The 21,394-nt window shown below is 40.0% G+C and overlaps 3 protein-coding genes across 4 annotated transcripts in view; 2 read left to right on the top strand and 1 right to left on the bottom strand.

The window, feature by feature from the left end:
• The window catches only part of GTPBP4 (GTP binding protein 4), a 29,204-nt gene extending 26,177 nt beyond the window's left edge, over nt 1-3,027 (top strand). Inside the window, exons 15-17 of the mRNA XM_034402491.2 lie at nt 2,187-2,252; nt 2,445-2,588; nt 2,804-3,027. Coding sequence (XP_034258382.1) covers nt 2,187-2,252; nt 2,445-2,588; nt 2,804-2,956 — 363 coding nt within the window. The 3' untranslated portion in view covers nt 2,957-3,027. The remainder of the gene's footprint in view (nt 1-2,186; nt 2,253-2,444; nt 2,589-2,803) is intronic.
• A 1,083-nt stretch (nt 3,028-4,110) lies between these two features.
• IDI1 (isopentenyl-diphosphate delta isomerase 1) lies at nt 4,111-10,870 on the bottom strand. Of its 2 annotated transcripts, none has more exons than XM_034402645.3 (5): nt 10,483-10,870; nt 9,171-9,343; nt 7,285-7,377; nt 6,366-6,496; nt 4,111-5,316 (listed from the first exon to the last, which is right to left on the bottom strand). In XM_034402645.3, the coding sequence occupies exons 1-5, from the start codon at nt 10,794-10,796 to the stop codon at nt 4,999-5,001; spliced, it is 1,029 nt and encodes a 342-aa protein (XP_034258536.2). In that variant the 5' UTR covers nt 10,797-10,870; the 3' UTR covers nt 4,111-4,998. The 2 variants fall into 2 exon arrangements, with proteins under 2 accessions (XP_034258536.2, XP_034258537.2); XM_034402646.3 differs by having other exon boundaries at nt 9,171-9,331; nt 10,483-10,811.
• Nucleotides 10,871-20,023: 9,153 nt separating this feature from the next.
• Nucleotides 20,024-21,394, top strand: part of WDR37 (WD repeat domain 37) — a 59,121-nt gene continuing 57,750 nt past the window's right edge. The window contains exon 1 of the mRNA XM_034402035.3: nt 20,024-20,329. Within this exon, the coding sequence (XP_034257926.2) occupies nt 20,085-20,329 (245 nt within the window). The 5' untranslated portion in view covers nt 20,024-20,084. The remainder of the gene's footprint in view (nt 20,330-21,394) is intronic.

Here is a 21,394-nt window from a genome sequence, read left to right as displayed (position 1 = left end):
TATGACAGTTGCACTGTCCTGGAGATCATGTAATCACCATTTATGGCTTTTCCTAGCCAGCTTCTAACCAGCAAAGTCAATGGGGCAAGACAGATTCACTTAATGACCAATTCACTTAACAACTCTTGCCTAGCAACAGAAATTTTGTACTCAAGTGTGGTTGTAAGTGAGGATTCCCTGTAGTCCATATAACTCCAGTGTATTTATAGTGACCACTATCCAAGCAATTAGATAGAAGCATTTTAAGTACACAATTACTTCACCCAGTTTTCCCTAAAAGTAAAGCTGGTTAAAAATTTCAGTAGGGAGACCACCATATCTGGAGGCCTACACATTAGGAAAGGTGAACATAAACCACAATTCTTCTCCACTTCAAACATGGTTACCCAAATTCTTCTGCATTTCAAAGATGGTTACATCCTATTTTTGAATTCTTTGCAAAATTAAAAATCTTGTTAATTAAAAAGGCAGCAAATGTAGAGCAATCTCCTACATTTGCTGTCTTTTTTGATTAATAAAAGCATCAATTTTGTAAAGAATTCAAAAATAGGATGTAAACCATGTTTATTTATTCATTCTTTTTTTTATCTCACCTTTATTATTTTTACAAATAACTCAAAACAGCCAACAAATCCAACCTACCTTCCTCCTCCTGTTTTCCTCACAATAACCCATGAGATGGGCTGAAAGAGAATGACTGGCCCAAAATCAGCTAGCTGGCTTTCCTAGCTGTCAGGGCTTGAACTCGTGGAAGAACTGAAGAAGCTTCTTGGATGAGAAGTGAAACATTTCCAAGGGGAAAAAAAACCATTTTTGGAAAGATGGAAGTTTTTTTTTTTAAGGAAAAGCGTATTTGCGACAAAGTTGCAATGAGTTCAAACCCTAATTTAACTAGGAAAGGCAGCTGGGTGACTTTGGGCCAGTGACTTCCCGTCAGCTCAACTCACCTCAAAGGAGTTGTTGTGAGGAAAATAGGAGGAGGAAAATGTGTTGAATATGTTTGCTGCCTTGAGCTATTTGTAAAAATAATAAAGATGGGATACAAGTGAATGAATAAATAGAACATCCTCCTACATGTGCTATCTTTTTTAAGTAGCAGAATTCTTAATTTTGCTAAGAATTCAAAAATAGGCTATACAACCATGTTTGAAGTAGAGGACAATTGTGGTTTATGTTTCTTTCCCTAATTTGCAGGCTTGTACATATGATAATCTTCCTTCTGAAATCTCTAATCAGTTTAACCTTTAGGAAAAACTAGGTTTTCTTGGTTTTTGTCCTGGAAATGTACACAAAAAGCACTGAAGAACTTTCAGTATAGAAGAACAGAGATTGAAGGGGCCTTGGAGATCTTCTAGTCCAACCCCTTGATCAGGCAGGAAACCCTATACCATTTCAGACAAAATGTTGGAAAAAAACCAAGAATGTCCAGTTGCCTTTTGAAAAAGCACCTTTGGGACAACCATGACTTGGATGATTGAGAATCTGCATAGTCATAGTGGTCTCTTGCTTTCTAGCCTAGTGCCTTAACCACTACAGCAAATATACTTTGTTTGCAAGGTTTGTTGCATTGGGATGCATTGTGCGATTTCCATGCTACAGTTCAAAGAATAGCCATTTGGCCACCTTTGCCTGCTGCCTGTTTACCCAAACTTGTTAATTGGTAAAATTTCAAAATGACTGTTACTGAGACAGTCTTTCCCAGATGTGGAATAGCAAAAGAGCACTGGAACTGTTGATTTTTCACCTCAAACAGCTGTGCTGCTCTGAACTCTGCTCTCCCTTGCTTTTGAGAAGTTTAGGGCTGTTCCCTAGGTTCCTTAGTGACACATCTAGAAGATTCAAATTGTAGGAGCCACTGAGCATGAGAAGGCAGAATACCTGAAAATTAGCTAGTATCTGGGATATAGTGCCCTGCTCCTTTAAGACCTCACCTTAGCCAGCCCACCTGCCCAATAAGAAGCAGCTATAAAAACAGAGCAGCAGAGGCTGCATGTGGTAGAGTTGATTGTGGAGTGAGCTGTGAAGTCATTCGTTGGTACATTGAAGGTATTTTGAGGGTGAGAGGGGTTGTGGTTTCTTAGATATTCTTACTATGTGTAAGTAAACCCACTGGAAGCAGCCCAGAGCTAATAGACAGAAATGCTGTTCTTTATAACCTCTGAATTTTTTTCTACTTCTGGCTTTAGGTGCAACAAAAAGCCCTTGAACAGGAGATGACAAATCTTGGACTTGATATAACTAGCAACAGTGAGGTAAGATGTGCTTTTTTTTTTTTTGCTTATTATTTCCTTCTATATCATTGCTACAGCTGTAATTAAAATGTTTACAAAGAGTTTTACTCTTTGTAGGTTCTCAAGATGTTAATGAAACACTGGGTTGCAGCAAGGCATCTGATTTAATTTTTTAAGGTCTCTGATTGGGTTTTTTTATCTGCAAATATTCAGGTACATTATTTAGCTGAGGGAAGAAGATCACGCACTACCACCCGCAAACGTAAGCGAGAAGATTCTGAATCACCTGCATCTATGCCACTAAGCCGCAGCCGCTCTACTACCCCTCGTGATGTCTCTGGTCTTCGCGATGCTAAAGTATGTTTCAGTTTTATCAGTTTATTCAATTATTGCAAGTGCATATATTCACTATCCGGGTTATCTATAATGTGCATTTTCAGCTTTGAATAGTTTTTTTTTTTCATGGAAACTGAAGTTCAACATACATGGAGCAATATGTGGCCATGTAATAATTAAATTCATAATGTATGGAATGTGCACCTTTTCACGTGCAAATGTTTTTTTTTTAATAGATGGTGAAGAAAGCAAAAACTATGATGAAGAAGGCTCAAAAGGAGATGAATCAGTTGGGCAAGAAAGGTGAAGCTGATAGATCTGTCTTTGACCTTAAGCCCAAACACCTGTTTTCAGGGAAGAGAAAAGCCGGCTCAACCACTCGAAGATAAAGCAACTATTAAAGAAATTAAAAAAAAATGTCTCTATGTTGAGAGAAATAAATAAATTGCAAGCATTGAAATTTGCCTTTTTGTTTTTCTTTAAAATAGTTCTCTTAACTGTTACGGGTCTAATTTTCAAAACTGCTATCTTGGGTTATTCAATCATGAGAGCATGGTTTCCTTAAACTGCAACTATAGAGCAACAATTCTGGTTGACGGGTATACTTTGGCAAACAGCCTATTCAAACCATGTGAGACCTTTAGTGGGCTGTGGCCTAACTGGGGATAAACATTCAAACTATGGGTATGCAAACTGGTTCATGCACAGAACAGCTGCTTGGGGTAGATTTATATTGAAATTTTGGTCTGCTATGGAAGGAAAACACATTTTAACCTGGATTGTGAAGTAAAATACAGCTGTTCTAAAATAGAAATGGTTTCAAAGGGTGTTAAGAGCCCCAAATAAGGGGACTGGCCATGATGTATGTGTATATTTGCAGCAGCGTTACAAAAAAAGGCACTACGACGCCTGGTGGTGGTGGTTGGAATAGGCTGTTGGGTAGCCATGGTGGGAGTTTGTTCCTGAGGCTAGTGAAATAAAGAGACACAGCTGGAACATAAACAGCTGAGGAGGGGGGGGGGAAGAGAATGGAAGCAGCTGGGAAGATCAGGGCTGCTGCATTTTAAACATTACATTATCAAGGGAGGAGAAAAAGGATAGAAAACCATTTTTTACTACTCACATCCCTTCTAGTAGTAAGTGATTGAAAAGACTACCCTTGCTTTAAGAATCAATTGAAAATTTTAAAAAGTAAAAGTGATGTATTAGCCAATGTTTGGTAATCCTTTTTAAATTGCAAAACTGACACCTTAAAAGTCCACCTAGAGCTCCCAAAATAGATTACTGAGGCCATGACAAGCCATTTGAAATATGTCCAAGGTGTAGTTGTTCCTCTCTTCCTTGGAGGATCTGGAAGTGTTACTCAAGCATTTAAAATGTTTGGACTATGGGCCAGTTTTGTCCTGCAAATAGTACAAATAGTAAAATTACCCAATCCTCCAGCCTACAATTACATTTAACAAGTGATTATTAAGAACACAAAAGCATTTATTTTTGATTCTACATTAACTAATCAATAGGAAATTTCAACACACCAATCAGATTCAATTTTTAAACTTTAATTTTCATGGTTCATAATTGTATTTATGAAGAATACACCAACACCATTCCCCCCTAGACCACAGGATATGCCTAACAATCTTTCCCTTCTTGGTTCTGTTAATAGCTCAGGTATTTTTCAAGGTTCTGTGAAAAAGTTATTTACATTTAAGATTTCCTTTCTTTTAGATCATAGCTTAATTCTTACAGGAAAGACATATTTAGAATCTACAGGTACAGAAATTTTAACATTTCTCTTTTGAAATATCAGGTATCTTTTCTAATGGGGAAAATATATTACGTGCTAGAATAGCTTACAAGGGAATAGGTTCTTCAAAAGCAAGTCAAACACGGAACAGTGTAAAGTATAAATATGAAAGTGCTAATTACTTGAAAGATAAGTAGGTAGCTTGAAGGGGGACAGTATAGAAAAACAGCTGTGCTGCATGCTTCAGTAAGACTGGTATAAAATATGAAAGAGCTTTTAGAGTCGACTAGTTCAGGTTCACCTCTTCATTTCACCTACATTTTACTTTACCTAAGACTGGTTAGCTGATGCATTCCATATTGTGCAAACAGACCATTGTGGGAGAGATTGTAATCAAGCCCTAATTACTCCCATGGCATTGTGGCTTGGTGACTCATCAGACTTAACAGCGGTTTTTCATGGAGTGCAAACTTGTTAATGACTTAATACCCATGAAATGAAAGGAAAAGAAATATTATTCCGGGAGCAAGACAGCTATGCAATGTGAGATAAATATCTAACTTCCACTTAAAGGGGCCTACTCCTAATTTCCTATGTTGCAATCAATCTACAAATACATTTCTTCAACAAACAATTTCAGTATGAAAAATTTTAAGGTATGATATTTTAGAACAGCCTAATTTGTTACATTCTGTGTATCTTATCATGATCAACATATCTCTTCAAATTATTCAAGTTATCCCACCACTTAAAGAGAAAAGTGTCTGCAATTAGTCTGAACCACGGAGTAATCTTAATTTCATCTCGAGAAGCCTTTGCCAGCAGTTCTCTCAATTCTTCTTGCGTCACGTAACAGTAGCTTTTAATTTCATTGGGATCTGGATCCAGCGTTACATTCTTCTGCGCAAAAAGGATGTAATCTATTTCGTGTTCTCCCCATGTTCCATTGGACTGGGCTTTGTAGTGAATTCGGGTTAGGTAGAAGATTTCTTCTGGAGTGACCTACAATCAAACATGTTTCAAAAGATTCCATATCTAGTTTTTAAAACAGATTTTCTTTCTCATTTCCAGAACATCTCAATATAGATATAAAAGCAAGTTATTGGAAGGAAGAGCAATGGCGTTTCCTTGGTTTCAGGCATTTCATAGCATACTTTATGTAACCAGGGCCCTGACAAGAACCAAAATGAATTTTTTTATGTTCCCTACCTATCTTCTCTAAATGATGAGAATTGTGGTATTTTTCTGAACATTATACAGTGATGGAGCAATTGTGCCTGAAACATCGCAGGTTCAAACTATGTTCTGAAAATTGTTTTAGTAATGAAAATGCATCCTGTTAATATTTGTAGATTTTTTTTTTATTACTCAGCATTCTAGATATGGAGATATAGCTGAAGTTTCCTGTCTAATACCTATTGGCAATTAGTCCCACCTTGGCCTTGTACTTGGCCAAGCATTACAGATATTTTGTGCACATTTCTAGGACAAAAACAGAATACACAAAAGAGTAGCTATTTTACCCTTGTGCCATTTTGGCAATACTTCCATAGAAGACAATGATAGAGTTTGCTTTGGGAAAAAGGACTGCTGAAAAAAGGTCCAAAATTGTTTAGCCATCAAGAAATGTAAACCTGAACAAAGGTTCTCTTTATGGCGTTGTAGCTTGTGACTGGACAATTTTATTCAATTTTTTTTTTTTTTACATCTGGTAATGTGCATATTGTGACTACGTGGTAGTTTAGGATGAATTTGAAAACTAGAACTTTGGTATAGCTTGGAAGGTATGCTCTCCATCTTGCTCCAAAACACAAATGTTGAGATAAAACACCAGAGCTAACTATGCACACTAGTTTTAAAAAGGGAGACAGTACAAATATGGCATTGTATTAACAGTTCCCTGCTCTAGGCTTTTGGGAATAAAGCAGGTTATGAGTTTCCAAATAAATATTGTAGGTTTGATTTGTAATTAGACAAATGGGATTGCCAAATAACTAAATGCTATGCAACAACTTTTCCCCAAGGAAGTCATTGCTCTGAAGAGTGTTTACCTGATCCAGTGGAATTCCTAACTCAGCTTTCAGTCTTCTCTGCGCAGCTCTTCTAATGCCAAGGGCATTATTTTCTTCCAGTTCAAGGGGGGTGCTTAGTGGATGACTGCAACAGGTATTGGTAAAACAGTCTTCGAAAAAGAAATGAAAAGTTTTAATAAGGTCCTGCACCATTTTGGACAGCAGAGTATCTGAAATGCTGTAGTTTGAAGTTTTCAGATAATACAGAGGTTTGCTTTGGAATATTCTGTCCCTGCCCACTGAATGAGCTTTTAATGACAATGACAATCAATTACTGAAGAATCTAGGAATCAGTCACATTTATCTCCAGATTTAAGCCCAGGATCTCCCCTTTCTCTCTCTCATACCTTAAAGCCCAGTGTGACAATGAACTTTTTGCTGCAGGATTCAGTCTGTTGGTAACCGGGACCAAGGGTATAGTCTGCCAAACTTTTGGATTCATGCTGGAGCCCATTCTCAAGGAACTTCTCTTTCACCAGAATTCTCTCTCACAGTCTGATGAGACCAATGTTCCCTCAAGATGAGTTCCAGCATGAAAGCTGGAAGCTCACATTTGGCCTGCTGACCGATCTAGATTGGATCCTGCAATATTTTATATATATATATATGGCACATGTATATTTGCCTTCGTTTGTGAACTTTTTGCTGCCTGTTTTTCAGCTTCAGATGTTGAAGACACTTGCAGTATTTTGTCTAATCTCAATTTTTTTGGGTCACCTTCAGCCCTCACCTTGTTTCCCAATTATTTGTTTGTTGACAAATATAATCACACAACTTTTCAAGGCTTTGCTTTACCAGAAAATCTCATTCTTTTAACATTTAATAGACGACAAGAGCTCAAAATGTATTCAAACTACAGATGGATCTCTGCTACACTGTAATATTCATTATTACATACCTGGAAAAGTGATTTTGGCATCTGATCTCTGTTGCAACAATAGCTTATTCTCTGTGTTGAACAAGAAGACGCTGAAAGCACGGTGCAATAATCCTAGTACAGAAAGACAGGCAAAGACTGTATAAATGTTATACTGCAAAGATAATCCATTTAATGTCTTTTGTGTTAATTTTAAGACTATAGGTAATGATCAATTTACAATCATAATTGGGACTGGAATTTTGGTTGCTAACAATGCAGCTGTAAAGCAAGTTGTAAAGCAAGATGATTGCTTGGGTGACTGCAATTCCTATTGCCACTGTTAAGTGAATTTTACTGGTCATTAGCTGAGTACCCATTTCAGCTCAATTTTTTCTGAGGTTGCTCCTTCTATAGCCACAGAGGCCCCCTAGCCTAATTGCCCTCACTAGCCTGCACACCAAGATTGACCTTGCCCATCTTGCTCTGCTGCTCCAGATGACCTTTGCTGCCTTCTTGCTCTTGCTGCTGCCGAGTGTGCCCAGTTGGGCTGCTGGCTTCACACAAGGAAAAAGAAAAAAGCACAAAGCCAACCCCATAAAGTCCAGAAATGCAGTGCAAAAAGGCATTGTAGCACGTTCTAGCCTCTTTGTTTCTATTTTCCTTTTCTTGCAGGACAAACCATCTCCCATGACCCAGCAACAAAACTGGGCATGCCTCATCAGCATTGGCAACAAGAAGATGGCGACCAAGGTCAGCTGACAGAGTGACAAAACCCAAGGGGCCAAGAGAAGGGGGGGGGAGAGATGGTGGAGGAAGTTATAGCACCCTTGCAGTTGGGCTACTGACTGCCCAAATTTTATTCATTTGATGGTGCAGGTGCTGCAATGGCCATAAGTTTGGGCATGGATAAGGCTCTTTATTTAGTGCCACCATAAGTTCAAGTGGTTGCTGAATGAATAATTGTTAAGTCAAGGACTACCTGTAATGTTTCATAAGGAAGCAATTCTTTCTACAAAGTCTAAGTCTAAGTAAATTCTTATTTGAAATACAATAGTGTTAGTTCTTTTTGAATAAGATATTAATTGCATAGCTTCTAACTTTCTTTTGAAGCTTTTACCTAAGAAATAAACCTAGATATTTTTATAGCCTTAAGGAGTTGAACTTTAGCCTAAAATTTATTGGCACAAAATAAGTCTTCTACTTCTACTGAAATCAATGGCTTATGTGCTTCCTTTCTCTCCAGGGAAAATGTCATTTAAGCCATTGATAAATTAGTTCTGAAACTTCTTGCTTACAGAATATGTAATCAAACACCTTTTACATCACTTAGAAGCAAATCCCCACTTGGTTAATTCATTGTCCTTTTATTTAAATAATCTGTTCCTTATGTCTATTTAATAGCAAGTCACCCAACATTTTTTATTTTTCCCAAAGCATCTACTAAAACAATCTTTATTATTTCTCTTCCACTAGAGGTCATGAATTTGCCAAGCCCACATTTGCCAAGGCAAAGTAAAATGTGTACCCTCTTTTAACTTGAGCCTGCAAGCAACGACAATAAAGGACAAATGAATTCATGCTTTCTACTGATGCTTAGAAAGAACTTCTAAATTCATATGCAGCTGGTAAAAGATATGTAATACTAAATCTAAATGGAATGACAGGCTATGTCAGAGATAAGAGTAATCTGTGAGAAACTTTTCAGCTTCTCTATATCAAAATGTTTGTAATGTCTGAAGAACAGTATTAATCCAAACATACTTGATCAACAGCATTTTTCCCTTTCTGACTCTATCTTGATCTATATCTAAAGGTCAGGTATCTGGAGGCAAGAAATGTAGCTTTGTATCATACAGCAAGTCTTTGATCCAGTTGAGCTAAGCAAGATCCTCCTTGCCTATTATATACTTTAAATCATATTTTACCTTTGTCAATGTTTTCATTCAGGTGGCAGTTTTTCTTTGTGTCTGAACCGATCCTGTTGTCATTTTCATCTATTAGGATGCACATCTCTGCCAGCAATTGCACTTGCTGCTCATCCAATTCATCTGTATTTATCTCAGGCATGATTGTATTGTTGATCTTCCTAAAAAAAATACTGAATAGAAATAGCAATTCAGACCAAAGCAAAACCTACCACACGGAATTTGCGATTAGGTGATCCCAACGCAAACATTTTGAGTTAAAGACTACCAATTGATTGTCCATGTTCCACATGAGAATCGACTGAATTCAGATGTGCCTAAAACATGCAATATTAAAAAACAGGATAAACTGGTTTCAGAATGCTTCAACATCTAGGGCAATTCTGTATCTCATTATGGATTGCTAAACAAATCAAGCTTTTTGCATCCTACAAACATTCCTCTATTTTATTATTTGAACTTTTCAAGAACGTATGGTCTGCTCCAGCAGATGTTAAATCACTGTGTCCCTATCCTTGACTTTTTCAGGAATTGATTCTAGTATATTTTCTCTTCATGACAATTTCTCTTAAAAGCCCCACAACATCTACTTTGACAACTGCCTCCTTGATAAGTTTTTCAGCACCTGGAAAGAAAGTAAATTTCTTTTTTTAAAAACAACAACAAAAACAATAGAGCGAAAAATAAATTTCATGTAGCCACCAGAGCTCCTTGCAGAAAAGCAAGCCACAAACTTAAACGAAAGTTTCTCCTTCTCATCCAAGCAGCTTAATTCGGTTTTGAACTGGATAAGCTTCTTGGGATGACAAGTGAAACGTTACCAAAGGGTGGGGGGGGGGGAAGGAAAAAATTCCCGAGAAAGTCCAGTTTTGTCTTTTGGAAAAAGCACCTTCGGGACAACCATAACCTGGATGATTGAGGATCTCCAAGAAAAGTTCTCAACTTTGTCCCCACTTATTTGGGGGTGAGGGGGGGGGGAAGAGGGAGGGAAAAAAAGGGAGAAGGAAGGAATAATTTAGCGTTATTGCGCTTTTATTCAGGCTCATCTAATCAGATGGCGCTATTACGCCAGTCTGCCGGACTCCCCATCTTCCCCAGCCAGGTGAGTCAAAGACCCATGGTTTTTTGAGTCACCAAAGGGAATCGCACCCCGAAAAAGCGGATCTAAGAGAGGGATCTTTTCAGCTGCTGCGAGAGCAACGGTAACTTCCAGAGCACCTTCCCTCGTTAGAAGCAGCCTTCAAGGGTGTAAGGTTTTAAAGGGGTGGCCGAGGTTTTCCGCCCACCAAACCCCTCCGATCTCGGTACTTACCACGCTCCGTTCACCTTCGGGTCCGCGAGAGAGGCAGGCGAGATCGACCTCGGTGCGCGGAGGCTCGACTGACAGAAACAGCCGCCCGCCCGCGATGATAAATGGAGCGGCGCTGCTCTTCCCCCGCCCGCCAGAGACAACGACGGCGCCGCCGCCGCGGCCGTTGCCGCCGCCAACCTCCGCGTCGCGCGCCACATCGCCAAGCAACACGCCCCGCGACGCGCGCGGCCAATGGCGACGGCGACGGGTTCTCGCGTCACGGCGTGGACCGATCGCACCATCGCCCGGAGATGACCGGAGCGCCTGCCAATCATCCGGACGGGAATGCCACTGGCGGACGGGTCTAGCCCGATGGCAGGAGGGGGGCGGGGCTTGCGGGGAGTGTGTTGGTGTGGGGGGCGCAAGACAGTTGCGGAAGAATGAAAGCGACAAGCTGAGAAGCAGCCAATGGGTGAGAAGAACGGGGGGATGGATAGGTCGGGGAGCAAATGGGAATAAGGATGTGGACGACAGATTGGCCAATCGGCGCTTTAGAATATCCCACCTGTTGATCAATTTTGGGAATAGACAAAAAAGAGATTGCCAGAGAATGGGAAGCAACCAGACAAATTGTTACAATTATTACAAATTGTTACAATTATTACAATGATCATAAATATCATCTGTAGTTGTGGGGACATTTCAAATAAATCTGGAAAGCTGCTGAAGGAGCACAGAGTACTATAAAGTACCTTAACAATAGTCAGCATACATTGGTTTTAAGTGTCTATAGAGATTCTCAGTCATCCAGATCATGGTTGTCCCAAAGGTGGTTTTTTTTTGAAGAGGCAACTGGACTTTCTGGTTTTTCTATGAGGACTTATCATTTCTCATCCAAGAAGCTTCTTCAGAAGGATTTCCATTCCCCACCATCCAGTCAGAGCTGAAGAAGCTTCTTGGATGAGAAGCAAAACGTCTTCAAAGAAAAACCAAAAAATCCAGTTGCCTCTTGAAAAAAAGCACCTTTGGGACATACGTTAGGTTATTATTATTTTTTAAAGTATAAATTACAGAGATTTTTGCCTGTAAGTACAGGTAGTCCTCGAATTTGTTTAGTGACCATTCAGAGTCACAATGGCACTGAAAATAGTGACTTATGACCATTTTTGTCACTTATGACCATTGCAACATCCCAATAGTCATGTGATTTACATTCAGAGGCTTGACAACTGACTCATTTATGATGGTTGCAGTGTTCAGGAGTCATTTTGCGACCTTCTGACAAGCAAAGACAATGGAGAACCCAGATTCATTTAACAGCCATGTTACTAATTTAACAACTGCAGTGATTCACTCAACAAATGTGGCAAGGGAAGTCGTAAAGTGGGACAAATTCACTTAACGAAATTTTCACCTAACAACATAAATTTTGGGCTCAGTTGTGTTCCTAAATTGAGGACTCCCTGCATACTAAATAATAAGCCAACTGAGTCAAAGACTTTGACTCAGCTTAAAGACTCTGAAGCAATAATAAAACTTGAAAGGCAAGAGACATTTTGTAACAAGTGAAATTCTAACAAGGGCATAATTGCAATGATGTATTTGTAAGGTGTTACAGCAAAATCGTGTGGTAGAAGAATCTTGGGTTTCACCCAGAACCATGTTAATATTGCAGGAAATACCATGACCATCACTTTATTAAATAGTCCAAATCAGTCCAGTCCAAAGAAGGTCCTTGGTCATAATAGAAATATGTTATTGATTAGCTCTGGGCCATATCAGAACATCACATTTAAAGAACAGAACAATAATAAAACCCTGTATTAAAAAATAAGAAGCATAGCAAATTGTGTTTCTGTAATACACTTACAGATGAACATCAGGTATACTACTGCGGGCAAGAATCTCTCAGAAGAAATGGAGTAGACTTCATAGTCAATAAAAGAATAGGAAATGCAGTACTGGGATACAATCCCCAAAATGACACAATGATCTCAGTTCGAATCCAAAGCAAACCATTCAACATCACAGTAGTCCCAGTCTATGTCCCAACCACTGGTGCTGAAGAGGCTGAAGTTGACTGGTTCTATGAAGACCTACAACTTCTTCTACAATTAACACCAAAAAATGATGTCCTTATCATCATGGGGGATTGGAATGCTAAAGTAGGAAGTAAAAAGATAACCGGAATAACAGGCAAGTTTGGCTCTGGAGTACAAAATGAAGCAGGGCACAGGCTGATAGAATTTTGTCAAGAGAATATGATGGTCATCGAAAACACTCTTTTCCAACAATCCAAGTGAAGACTCTACACATGGACATCACCAGATGGTCAACACAGAAATCAGATTGACTATGTGCACTGCAGCCAAAGATGGAGAAGCTCTATACAGTCAGTAAAAACAAGACCAGGAGCTGGCGATGGCTCAGATCATGAGCTTCTCATTGCAAAATTTAGGCTTAAATTGAAGAAAGTAGGGAAAAGCACTAGGCCACTCGGGTATGAACCAATGGTGAAATGTAAAAAACAATCAAGAGGTTGATTCGGCCGATCAACCTCGGCCGAAGAGGTTGTAGAAAAAAATGCTTTTAAATGCTTTTAAAAGCCTCTAACAATCAAGCAACTCAGCTGGGATTGTCAGAGGCTTTTAAAAGCATTTTTTTTTCCAATTTGGGCATGCACATGCGTGCAATTTGGGCACTCAGTGTCTAAAAGGTTCGCCTTTTAGGGAACTACAGCCAAGAAATTAAAAGACACTTGCTCCTGGGGAAGAAAGCTATGGCAAAGTTAGACAGCATACTAAAAAGCAGAGACATCACCCTGCCAACTAAAGTGCGTATAGTCAAGGCTATGGTGTTTCCAGTTGCAATGTATGGTTGTGAAAGTTGGACCATAAGGAAGGCTAAGCATCAAAAAATCGAGGACTTTGAACTATGGTGCTGGAGAAGACTCTGCAAGGAGTCCCTCAGACTGCAAGGCGATCAAACCTAGAGGAGTTAGTCCTAGAGGAGATCAACCCTGACTGCTCTTTAGATGGCCAGATCCTGAAGATGAAATTCAAATACTTTGGCCGCTTAATGAGAAAGAAGGACTCGCTGTAGAAGTACCTAATGCTGGGAACGATTGAGGGCAAAAGAAGAAGGGGACGACAGAGAATGAGGTTCCTGGATGGAGTCACTGAAGCAGTCGGTGTTAGCTTAAATGGATTCCAGAGGATGGTAGAGGACAGGAAGGTAGAAGATGTTGTCCATGGAGTTGCGATGGGTCAGACATGACTTCGCAACTAACAACAACACACTTACAATTTATTCCAATCAGATCCACATACAATATGCAATTCTCAGTTGTTCTGTTTTGTTCAGTTAAAGGGCTGTATTATATAATTGACTGCACATTTGATATGTTGTTTTAATGTAAGAATTTCAATAGGCTGTTGTAAAATAACTTTTTATCCCACTAATATATCATTTGACCAAAGTGTTTCAATGTCTCTTAATTTTCTAGAATAGAATAGAATAGAATAGAATTTTTTATTGGCCAAGTGTGATTGGACACACAAGGAATTTGTCTTGGTGCGTATGCTCTCAGTGTACATGAAAGAAAAGATTCGTTCATTAAGAATCATAAGGTACAACACCGAATGATAGTCATAGGGTACAAATAAGCAATCAGGAAAAAAATATCAATATAGATTGTAAGGATACAAGCAACAAAGTTACAGTTATACAGTCATAAGTGGAAGGAGATAGGTGATGGGAACGATGAGATTAATAGTAGTGCAGTTATTTGTTTATCACAATGATGGCTTTTGGGAAAAAACTGTTCTTGTGTCTAGTTGTTCTGGAGTGCAGTCCTCTATAGCGTCATTTTGAGAGTTTTGAAACAATTTATGTCCAGGATGTGGGGGGCCTGTAATATTTTCACAGCCCTTTTTTGACTTGTGCAGTATACAGATCCTCAATGGAAGGCAGGTTGGTAGCAATTGTTTTTTCTGCAGTTCTAATTATCCTCTGAAGTCTGTGTCTGTCTGGATTGTTCCGGTCGCACCACAAGGCTAGTTGTTCAACCTCCTGTCTGTATGCGGATTCATCGTCTCGAATGAGACCAATCATTGTTGTGTCATCTGCAAATTTCAGTAGTTTAACAGATGGATCGTTAGAGATGCAGTTATTGGTATACAGAGAGAAGAGAAGTGGGGAGAGCACACAGCCTTGGGAGGCCCTTGTGCAGGTATCTAATGTGATTCTGCTTAGCTTCACCTGCTGCTTCCTGTTTGTTAGGAAGCTTATGATCCACTTACAAGTGTGTTCAGGTATTGGATAAAAATGTGTGAGGTCTATGGAATTTTTTTTGGAGGCTTGCCTTTTGGCTTGCCACATAACACATGCCACAACAAACATGTGCTTCTATTCCTCTGGTAGGTAATAAGCCACCTTCTGATTAGGCTAATTTAGCAATTAATTAGCTTTGCCCATTCTTCAAAAAAACTAAGTGGTGTTAAATTTTGTTAATAAGTGGATCATCAGGAAAACAGTTTGGTCTATTTATTATTATTATTATTATTATTATTATTATTATTATTATTATTATTATTATTATTATTACTATTATTATTATTATTATTATTATTATTATTATTATTATTATTATTATTATTATTATTTTGTCGCATTTCTATGCCACCCAACTCCCAAGGGACTCTGGTCTAGTAGTTAAGGCACCAGGCTAGAGACCAGAAGACATTGAAGGCTGGCTGGGTGACTTTGGGCCGGTCACTTTTTCTCAGCTCAACCCACCTCACAGGGTTGTATTTGTGGGGGGAAATAGGAGAAAGGAATATTAGGTATGAGGAGTCCTTGGTGCTCTCTGAGCTTGCTTGTTTTCTGACAGACCCAAACTAGGTAACATCCATGCTAGTGAGGAATGTGGTTTGCTGTCAGTTTATATTCTGGTAGGCTTGCCCTGTCAGTGTTGGTGGGGGTGATTTTAGAGATTCTTTGGTTGGGCTGTTTGCTGTTGGGTTTTTTGGCAGTTTCTTGATTGGAGTATTATTTGATTGTTGGTCTGATGTTAACATTGGAGTTAATCTATGTTGATCTGGGTGCTGATAGCTGGTGGAGATATTTTTTTTGTTCCCTTCCTTTTGGGCTGGTTGATTGTCTCTTTTGCATAGTCTAGAGATGTTAATATCTGTGTCTGTTGATGGCTAATTTGTCAGAGTGCCAGGCTCCTAAAATTCCCTAGTGTTTTGGGACTTGGCCTGGTCTATGAAACTATGGTTAAATCTGTCTATGTGTTGTGAAATTAAAGAATTTTCATCATGTCTTCTGACTCCTAGTTGGTATTCATGGATGTGTTCTGACTGTTCGACCTCCATAGTAATTGTTGCAGTCCTTACATTGTATGTCGTAGATGACTCCTGTTTTTTCTTCAGGGTGTTTTGGTTTGCTTAGGCTGTTTAGTTGTAGTAGTCTGTTGGTGATTTCTGAGATAATTTTGAGGTATAGCAGTGTAATTCTCCCTTGACTAAGAAATGGAAATGAGCACCAGCCCCTAGAGTCGGATACAATTGGACAGAGGAAATCTTTATCTTAAAACAGGGGTCACCAACCTTTCGGACCTCAGGGACCACTAAATTCATAATTTTAAATCCCACGGACCATTAATATGAATCCAGTGCACCGCTTGCTGAAGCGCCTGGACTCACAGTGATGGGATGGGGCCCTTCAGGCACTTAGTTTGGTCGCCTGTTCCTGCAACTTTAAATAGTCAAAGAGCCATTTGGACTTGTTTCCCACAGAAAACAAAACACTGGGATCTCTCATCTCTTTCTTCCCACCCTCTCTTTGTCTTTCTGACTGTCTGTCTCTCTCATCTCTGTCTCTCTCTCATCTCTCTCCCCCCTCTATCTGTCTCATCTCTTTCACTCTCTCTCCTCTCCCCCCCTCTCTTTGTCTGTCTGTCTCTCATCTCTCTCTTTCTGATTCTCTGATGCTCTCTGGGTCTCGCAGGTGCTTCTTCGGCCTTTGTTGGTGCTAGGTGCACCTTGGTCGCTTGGGGAGATGCATGACCTGCTCTCTGCCCAGAGACACTCGCCTGACCTGGTTGCAACTGATGCTCCGTGTCGTAATGGGCTCCAGGAGGAGAAGGGGACTTTGTCTCCCCCATTGTAAACATTGCTAAATTTAACTGCACTGCAAGAGCAGCAGGCAGGCCATGGAGGCACCAACTGCAGCAGTGGAGTGAAATGGCCAGGCCGGGCCAGGCCAGTTTCTTGGGGCTGAGAAGAAGTCATGCGTCTCTCCGAGAGACCAAGGTGCATGGAGCAACAAAAAGGGCCAGAAGAAACACTTGTAAGACCCAGCAAGAGATGAAGCTTTGCTCCCCTCTGGAATATGGAGCAAATCTCCATCCCTGCTCTTCTCTTCTCAGGGAGGAGTGATGGGGAGGGGAGGGTGAGGGACGGGGCCAGCCACTGGTGGGTTCAGTCGACAGGAAGCCACAGCAGGGGGAAGAAAGCGCCGACACCCGTTGCTTTGGCCTGCCTGCGCTGCCACACTCCCCCCTTGCCATAACAGCATCATTACCTTGTTCTGGCCAGCGAAGGCTGCGCTACTCTTTGCACGTTGCAACTCAGTTTAAAGTTGCCTTGCTTAGCAATGGAAATTCTGGTTTCAATTGTGGTTCTAAGTCGAGGACTACCTATAGAATGTAGTCATTCAAAGCAAATTGGCCTTTTTTAGGGGAGTTCCTAAAATTTATCATCCCGATACAGGACTGAGCATTGCTGAAGATTAGAACAATACAGGTAGTCCTCAACGTACAACTGACCCCAAAATTTATGTTGCTAAGTGAGAAATTTGTTAAGTGAATTTTGCCCCATTTTATGACTTTTCTTGCCATATTTGTAAAGTGAATCACTACTGTTGTTAAATTAGTAACACGTTTGTTAAGTGAATTGACTTTGCTTGTCAGAAGGTTGCAAAGGGTGACTACGTTGCTCCGAGACACTGCAACCAACATAAATATGAGTCAGTTGCCATGCATCTGAATGTAAATCACATGACATGGGAATGTTGCGATGGTTGTAAGTATGAAAAATGGTCATAAGTCACATTTTTTAGTGTTGTAACTTCAAAAGTTCACTAAGTGAACTGTTGTATATTGAGGACTACCCATAGTAAATATGCATCTGGCTTTTTAAAAAAGAAAATGTTTGCTAAACAAATAATTCCCTCAACACTGTCAAACTATTTACTAAGTCTGCACTACTATTAATCTTCTCATCGTTCCCACCACCCATCTCCTTCCACTTATGACTGTATAACTGTAACTTTGTTGCTTGTATCCTTACAATTTATATTGACTGTTTCCTAATATGATTTGATTGCTTATTTGTACCTATGACTATCATTAAGTGTTGTACCTTATGATTCTTGATGAAGGTATCTTTTCTTTTATGTTCCCTGAGAGCATATGCACCAAGACAAATTCCTTGTGTGTCCAATCACAGTTGGCCAATAAATGATTGTTTCTGTTGTTCTGTTCTGTTCTGTTCTGTTCTGTTCTGTTCTGTTCTGTTCTGTTCTGTTCTGTTCTATTCTATTCTATTCTATTCTATTCTATTCTATTCTATTCTATTCTATTCTATTCTATTCTATTCTATTCTATTCTATTCTATTCTATTCTATTCTTAGGAAGCTCATGCTGACTGCAATATCAAATCCTGCCAATTACTAACTTTATCTGAATGAGCCAACTTTTACAAAGATCTAGTGTTTGTTGTTCCCCTAGATATTGATCATGTCAACATTGGTTTTGCTATACTAATAGAACAACACCAGCATAGCCTTCGTAAAAAAACATTTAAAGAGAAACAGCATTAAAATAACCGCTGAAACTTGATCTGAGAAAAATCTTTTTCCATACTGAAATTGACATTTTCAGTTTAACATTGTTGTTGACAATAATTTGACATTGAAAATTTGATCTTTTGAACAATTTTGGAATTAACTATTTTGGAATGACTATATTTAATCATTATACTGAGGCAGATGTACAGTATTTAGTCTGAGATCCCAGGGCTGCTATACTTAGAAATTTCCAAGAAGTCTTGCCCAATCATAAGTTTTAACATGAGAAATTAAATGCACAACTAATTATTAATTATATTAATTACATTTAACTTTATTATAAGAGTAAATAAAATTAAAACTAGTTGAGCATTCTTTCTCACTAATAGGTGTTTGCCATATTGAATTTATAAAAATAATAAAGGCAGGATAAAAATAAATAAAATATACATAGAATAACAATTTTTAGAAATGCTGAAAAGGATAGTGAATAAAGGATGCAGTGATATCCTATTAAATTGGAAAACCTTTTTAAAAAATGATTTTATTCAGTTAATAGCAAATTGTTGCAAAATTGGCTGCAAACTTCAGAATGGAAGTAAATGGAACAGGAGAAGTAATGTAATGAGCTGAGTATATGCTTTGTGTTTAATCATGAATTGTTTTAAATCATAGTTTACTAAATAAAGCACCATTCAATACAGATACAGCAACTAAGACAATTAAAGGTCTGGAGACTAAAACATGTGAGGAACAGTTGCAGGATTTGGGTTTGGCTAGTTTAAAGAAGGGACACGGTGGCTCAGTGGCTAAGATGCTGAGCTTGTCGATCGAAAGGTCGGCAGTTCAGTGGTTCGAATCCTTAGTGCCGCGTAACGGGGTGAACTCCCATTACTTGTCCCAGCTTCTGCCAACCGAGCAGTTCAAAAGCACATAAAAAATGCAAGTAGAAAAATAGGGACCAGCTTTGGTGGGAAGGTAACAGCGTTCTGTGTGCCTTTGGCGTTTAATCATGTCGGCTACGGAGACATCTTTGGATAACGCTGTCCCTTCGGCTTTGAAACAGAGATGAGCACCACCCCCTAGAGTCGGGAACGACTAGCACATATGTGCGAGGGGAACCTTTACCTTTACCTTTAGAGAAACCAAGGACTGGGGGAGGGACATGATAGCAGTATTCCAATATTTGAACGGCCATTACAAAGAATAAGGAGGGGGGGTGTCAACTGATTTTCCAAGGCAACTTGGAAATTTGATAAATAAAATAAAATAAACTTGGAATCGAGGAGAAACTTCTAAGAGTGAGGACCATTAATCAGTGGAATGGGTTGCCTTCAGAAGTTGTGGGTGCTCCATAACTGGAGGTTTTTAAGAAGAGACTGGACAGCCACCTGTCTGAAACGGTATAGGACCTCCTGCTTGAGCAGAGGGCTGGACTAGAAGACCTCCAAGGTCCCTTTCAGCTCTATTCTGATTCAGATGAAACCTGCTTTGCACACCCGAGCACAAGGGAGGGTCTCTGGTCGCCTCTCTTTCCCAGCAAAAGGCGCCCAAGAAAGCATAAACCTATGAGACGCTGGCAGACCCCCGCTCGCCCTCCCCCGGGTCGTCTTCCATGCCCCGTCTAGGCGCTCAAATCACATGATTACGCTTCGCTTGTGGTTCCGTTCTCTACTACGGTGTCCATCTCTATGGTGTGTGGCGGACTATCGGGCTCTTCCGGAGAAACAGGAAGTGACATCAGGGGAGTTCTGGAGCGAGCGGTTTTGATGCAGCTCGCCTCAGGGGTTAAAAAAAAAAAAAAAAGCACCCCCCCCCCTCACAACTGCAGCTCGCCCGCCGGTGGCATCTACCTCATAATTTCCTTCCTCATCGATCCCTCTTTGCCGGGCGTCTTTTCTCCCTCACCGCTTCCGTGCCGTATTCCTGCCTCCTCCGCCTGTTGGTGTGACCTCTTCCCCGCTCCCGCTCCGGGTTTGGGAGCCGCCCCCTCCGTTTCTCAGCTGGGCTTCAGGTGAGCTTTCGGGGGAAGGGGGGGGGAGGGGGCGAGAGTCCCACCTGCGTATTTTTTTTTGCCTTGCCCTCCCCCCTCCCCCCGCTCCTTTTGCGCGGCGTGGGGAAGACTGACAAGCGAGGCTGCTGCGTCTATTTTGGGATGGGGAAGGAGGCAGCCTGAGCCGGTGACTGACGTGCCTTGGAGAGCCGTTGGACTACAACTCCCATGGGACTCGGCTTCTTTGCCCTCATGCCTTTTATTAAGGGCATTGGATTATAGCCCTCCGTCATTCCCAGCCAGTCAGAGCCCCCTTCCCTTTCTCACCCCCTCTCACCCCCCCCTCCCAATCACGGCTGATTTGGCTAGAGATGATGGGGTTTCTATCTCTTAAACTGGGGATGATTGGACCTGTAGCTTTTACCATATGGCCTTTTAGGTGGGTGAGGGGCAGATTTGGGAGAAAACAAATAAATGAGGTTTTGGGGAGCGATGGTTCGCTTGGCAGATGATTTGGTAGGAATGTCACAACGGGTGGTTCATTTGAAATTTTCTTTTTTCTCTTTACGATCCATGTTTCAGTCATTTCCACGTCTGTGAGAAGAGATTAGTTTTATAAAGATGTACTTAGGGATTCTTGCCTTATATGAATGTAATATAACTTTAGAGGGAATGGAAAAGGAAAAGATAATGGACCTGAAAAGTGTCTATGTGTGTGTGTATAACTTTGAGCAGGTACACACACACATATATACATACGTGTGTGTGTGTGTGTGTGTGTATATATATATAAAATTTAACTTTGAACAGCTAATCTGATGAGATTCTATATATATATATAGACTAGACTAGACTAGACTAGACTAGACTAGACTAGACTAGACTAGACTAGACTAGACTAGACTAGACTAGACTAGACTAGACTAGAATAGAATAGAATAGAATAGAATAGAATAGAATAGAATAGAATAGAATAGAATAGAATAGAATAGAATTCTTGATTTGGCCAAGTGTGATTGGACACACAAGGAATTTGTCTTTGGTGCATATGCTCTCAGTGTACATAAAAGAAAAGATACGTTCATC

The sequence above is a fragment of the Pantherophis guttatus genome, chromosome 4 (genome assembly GCF_059756535.1).
Source record: "Pantherophis guttatus breed Tessera chromosome 4, ASM5975653v1, whole genome shotgun sequence".
NCBI classification, from domain to species: domain Eukaryota; kingdom Metazoa; phylum Chordata; class Lepidosauria; order Squamata; family Colubridae; genus Pantherophis; species Pantherophis guttatus.
Note: the sequence above shows the minus strand (reverse complement) of the source record. Positions and strands in the feature narration are given on the sequence as shown.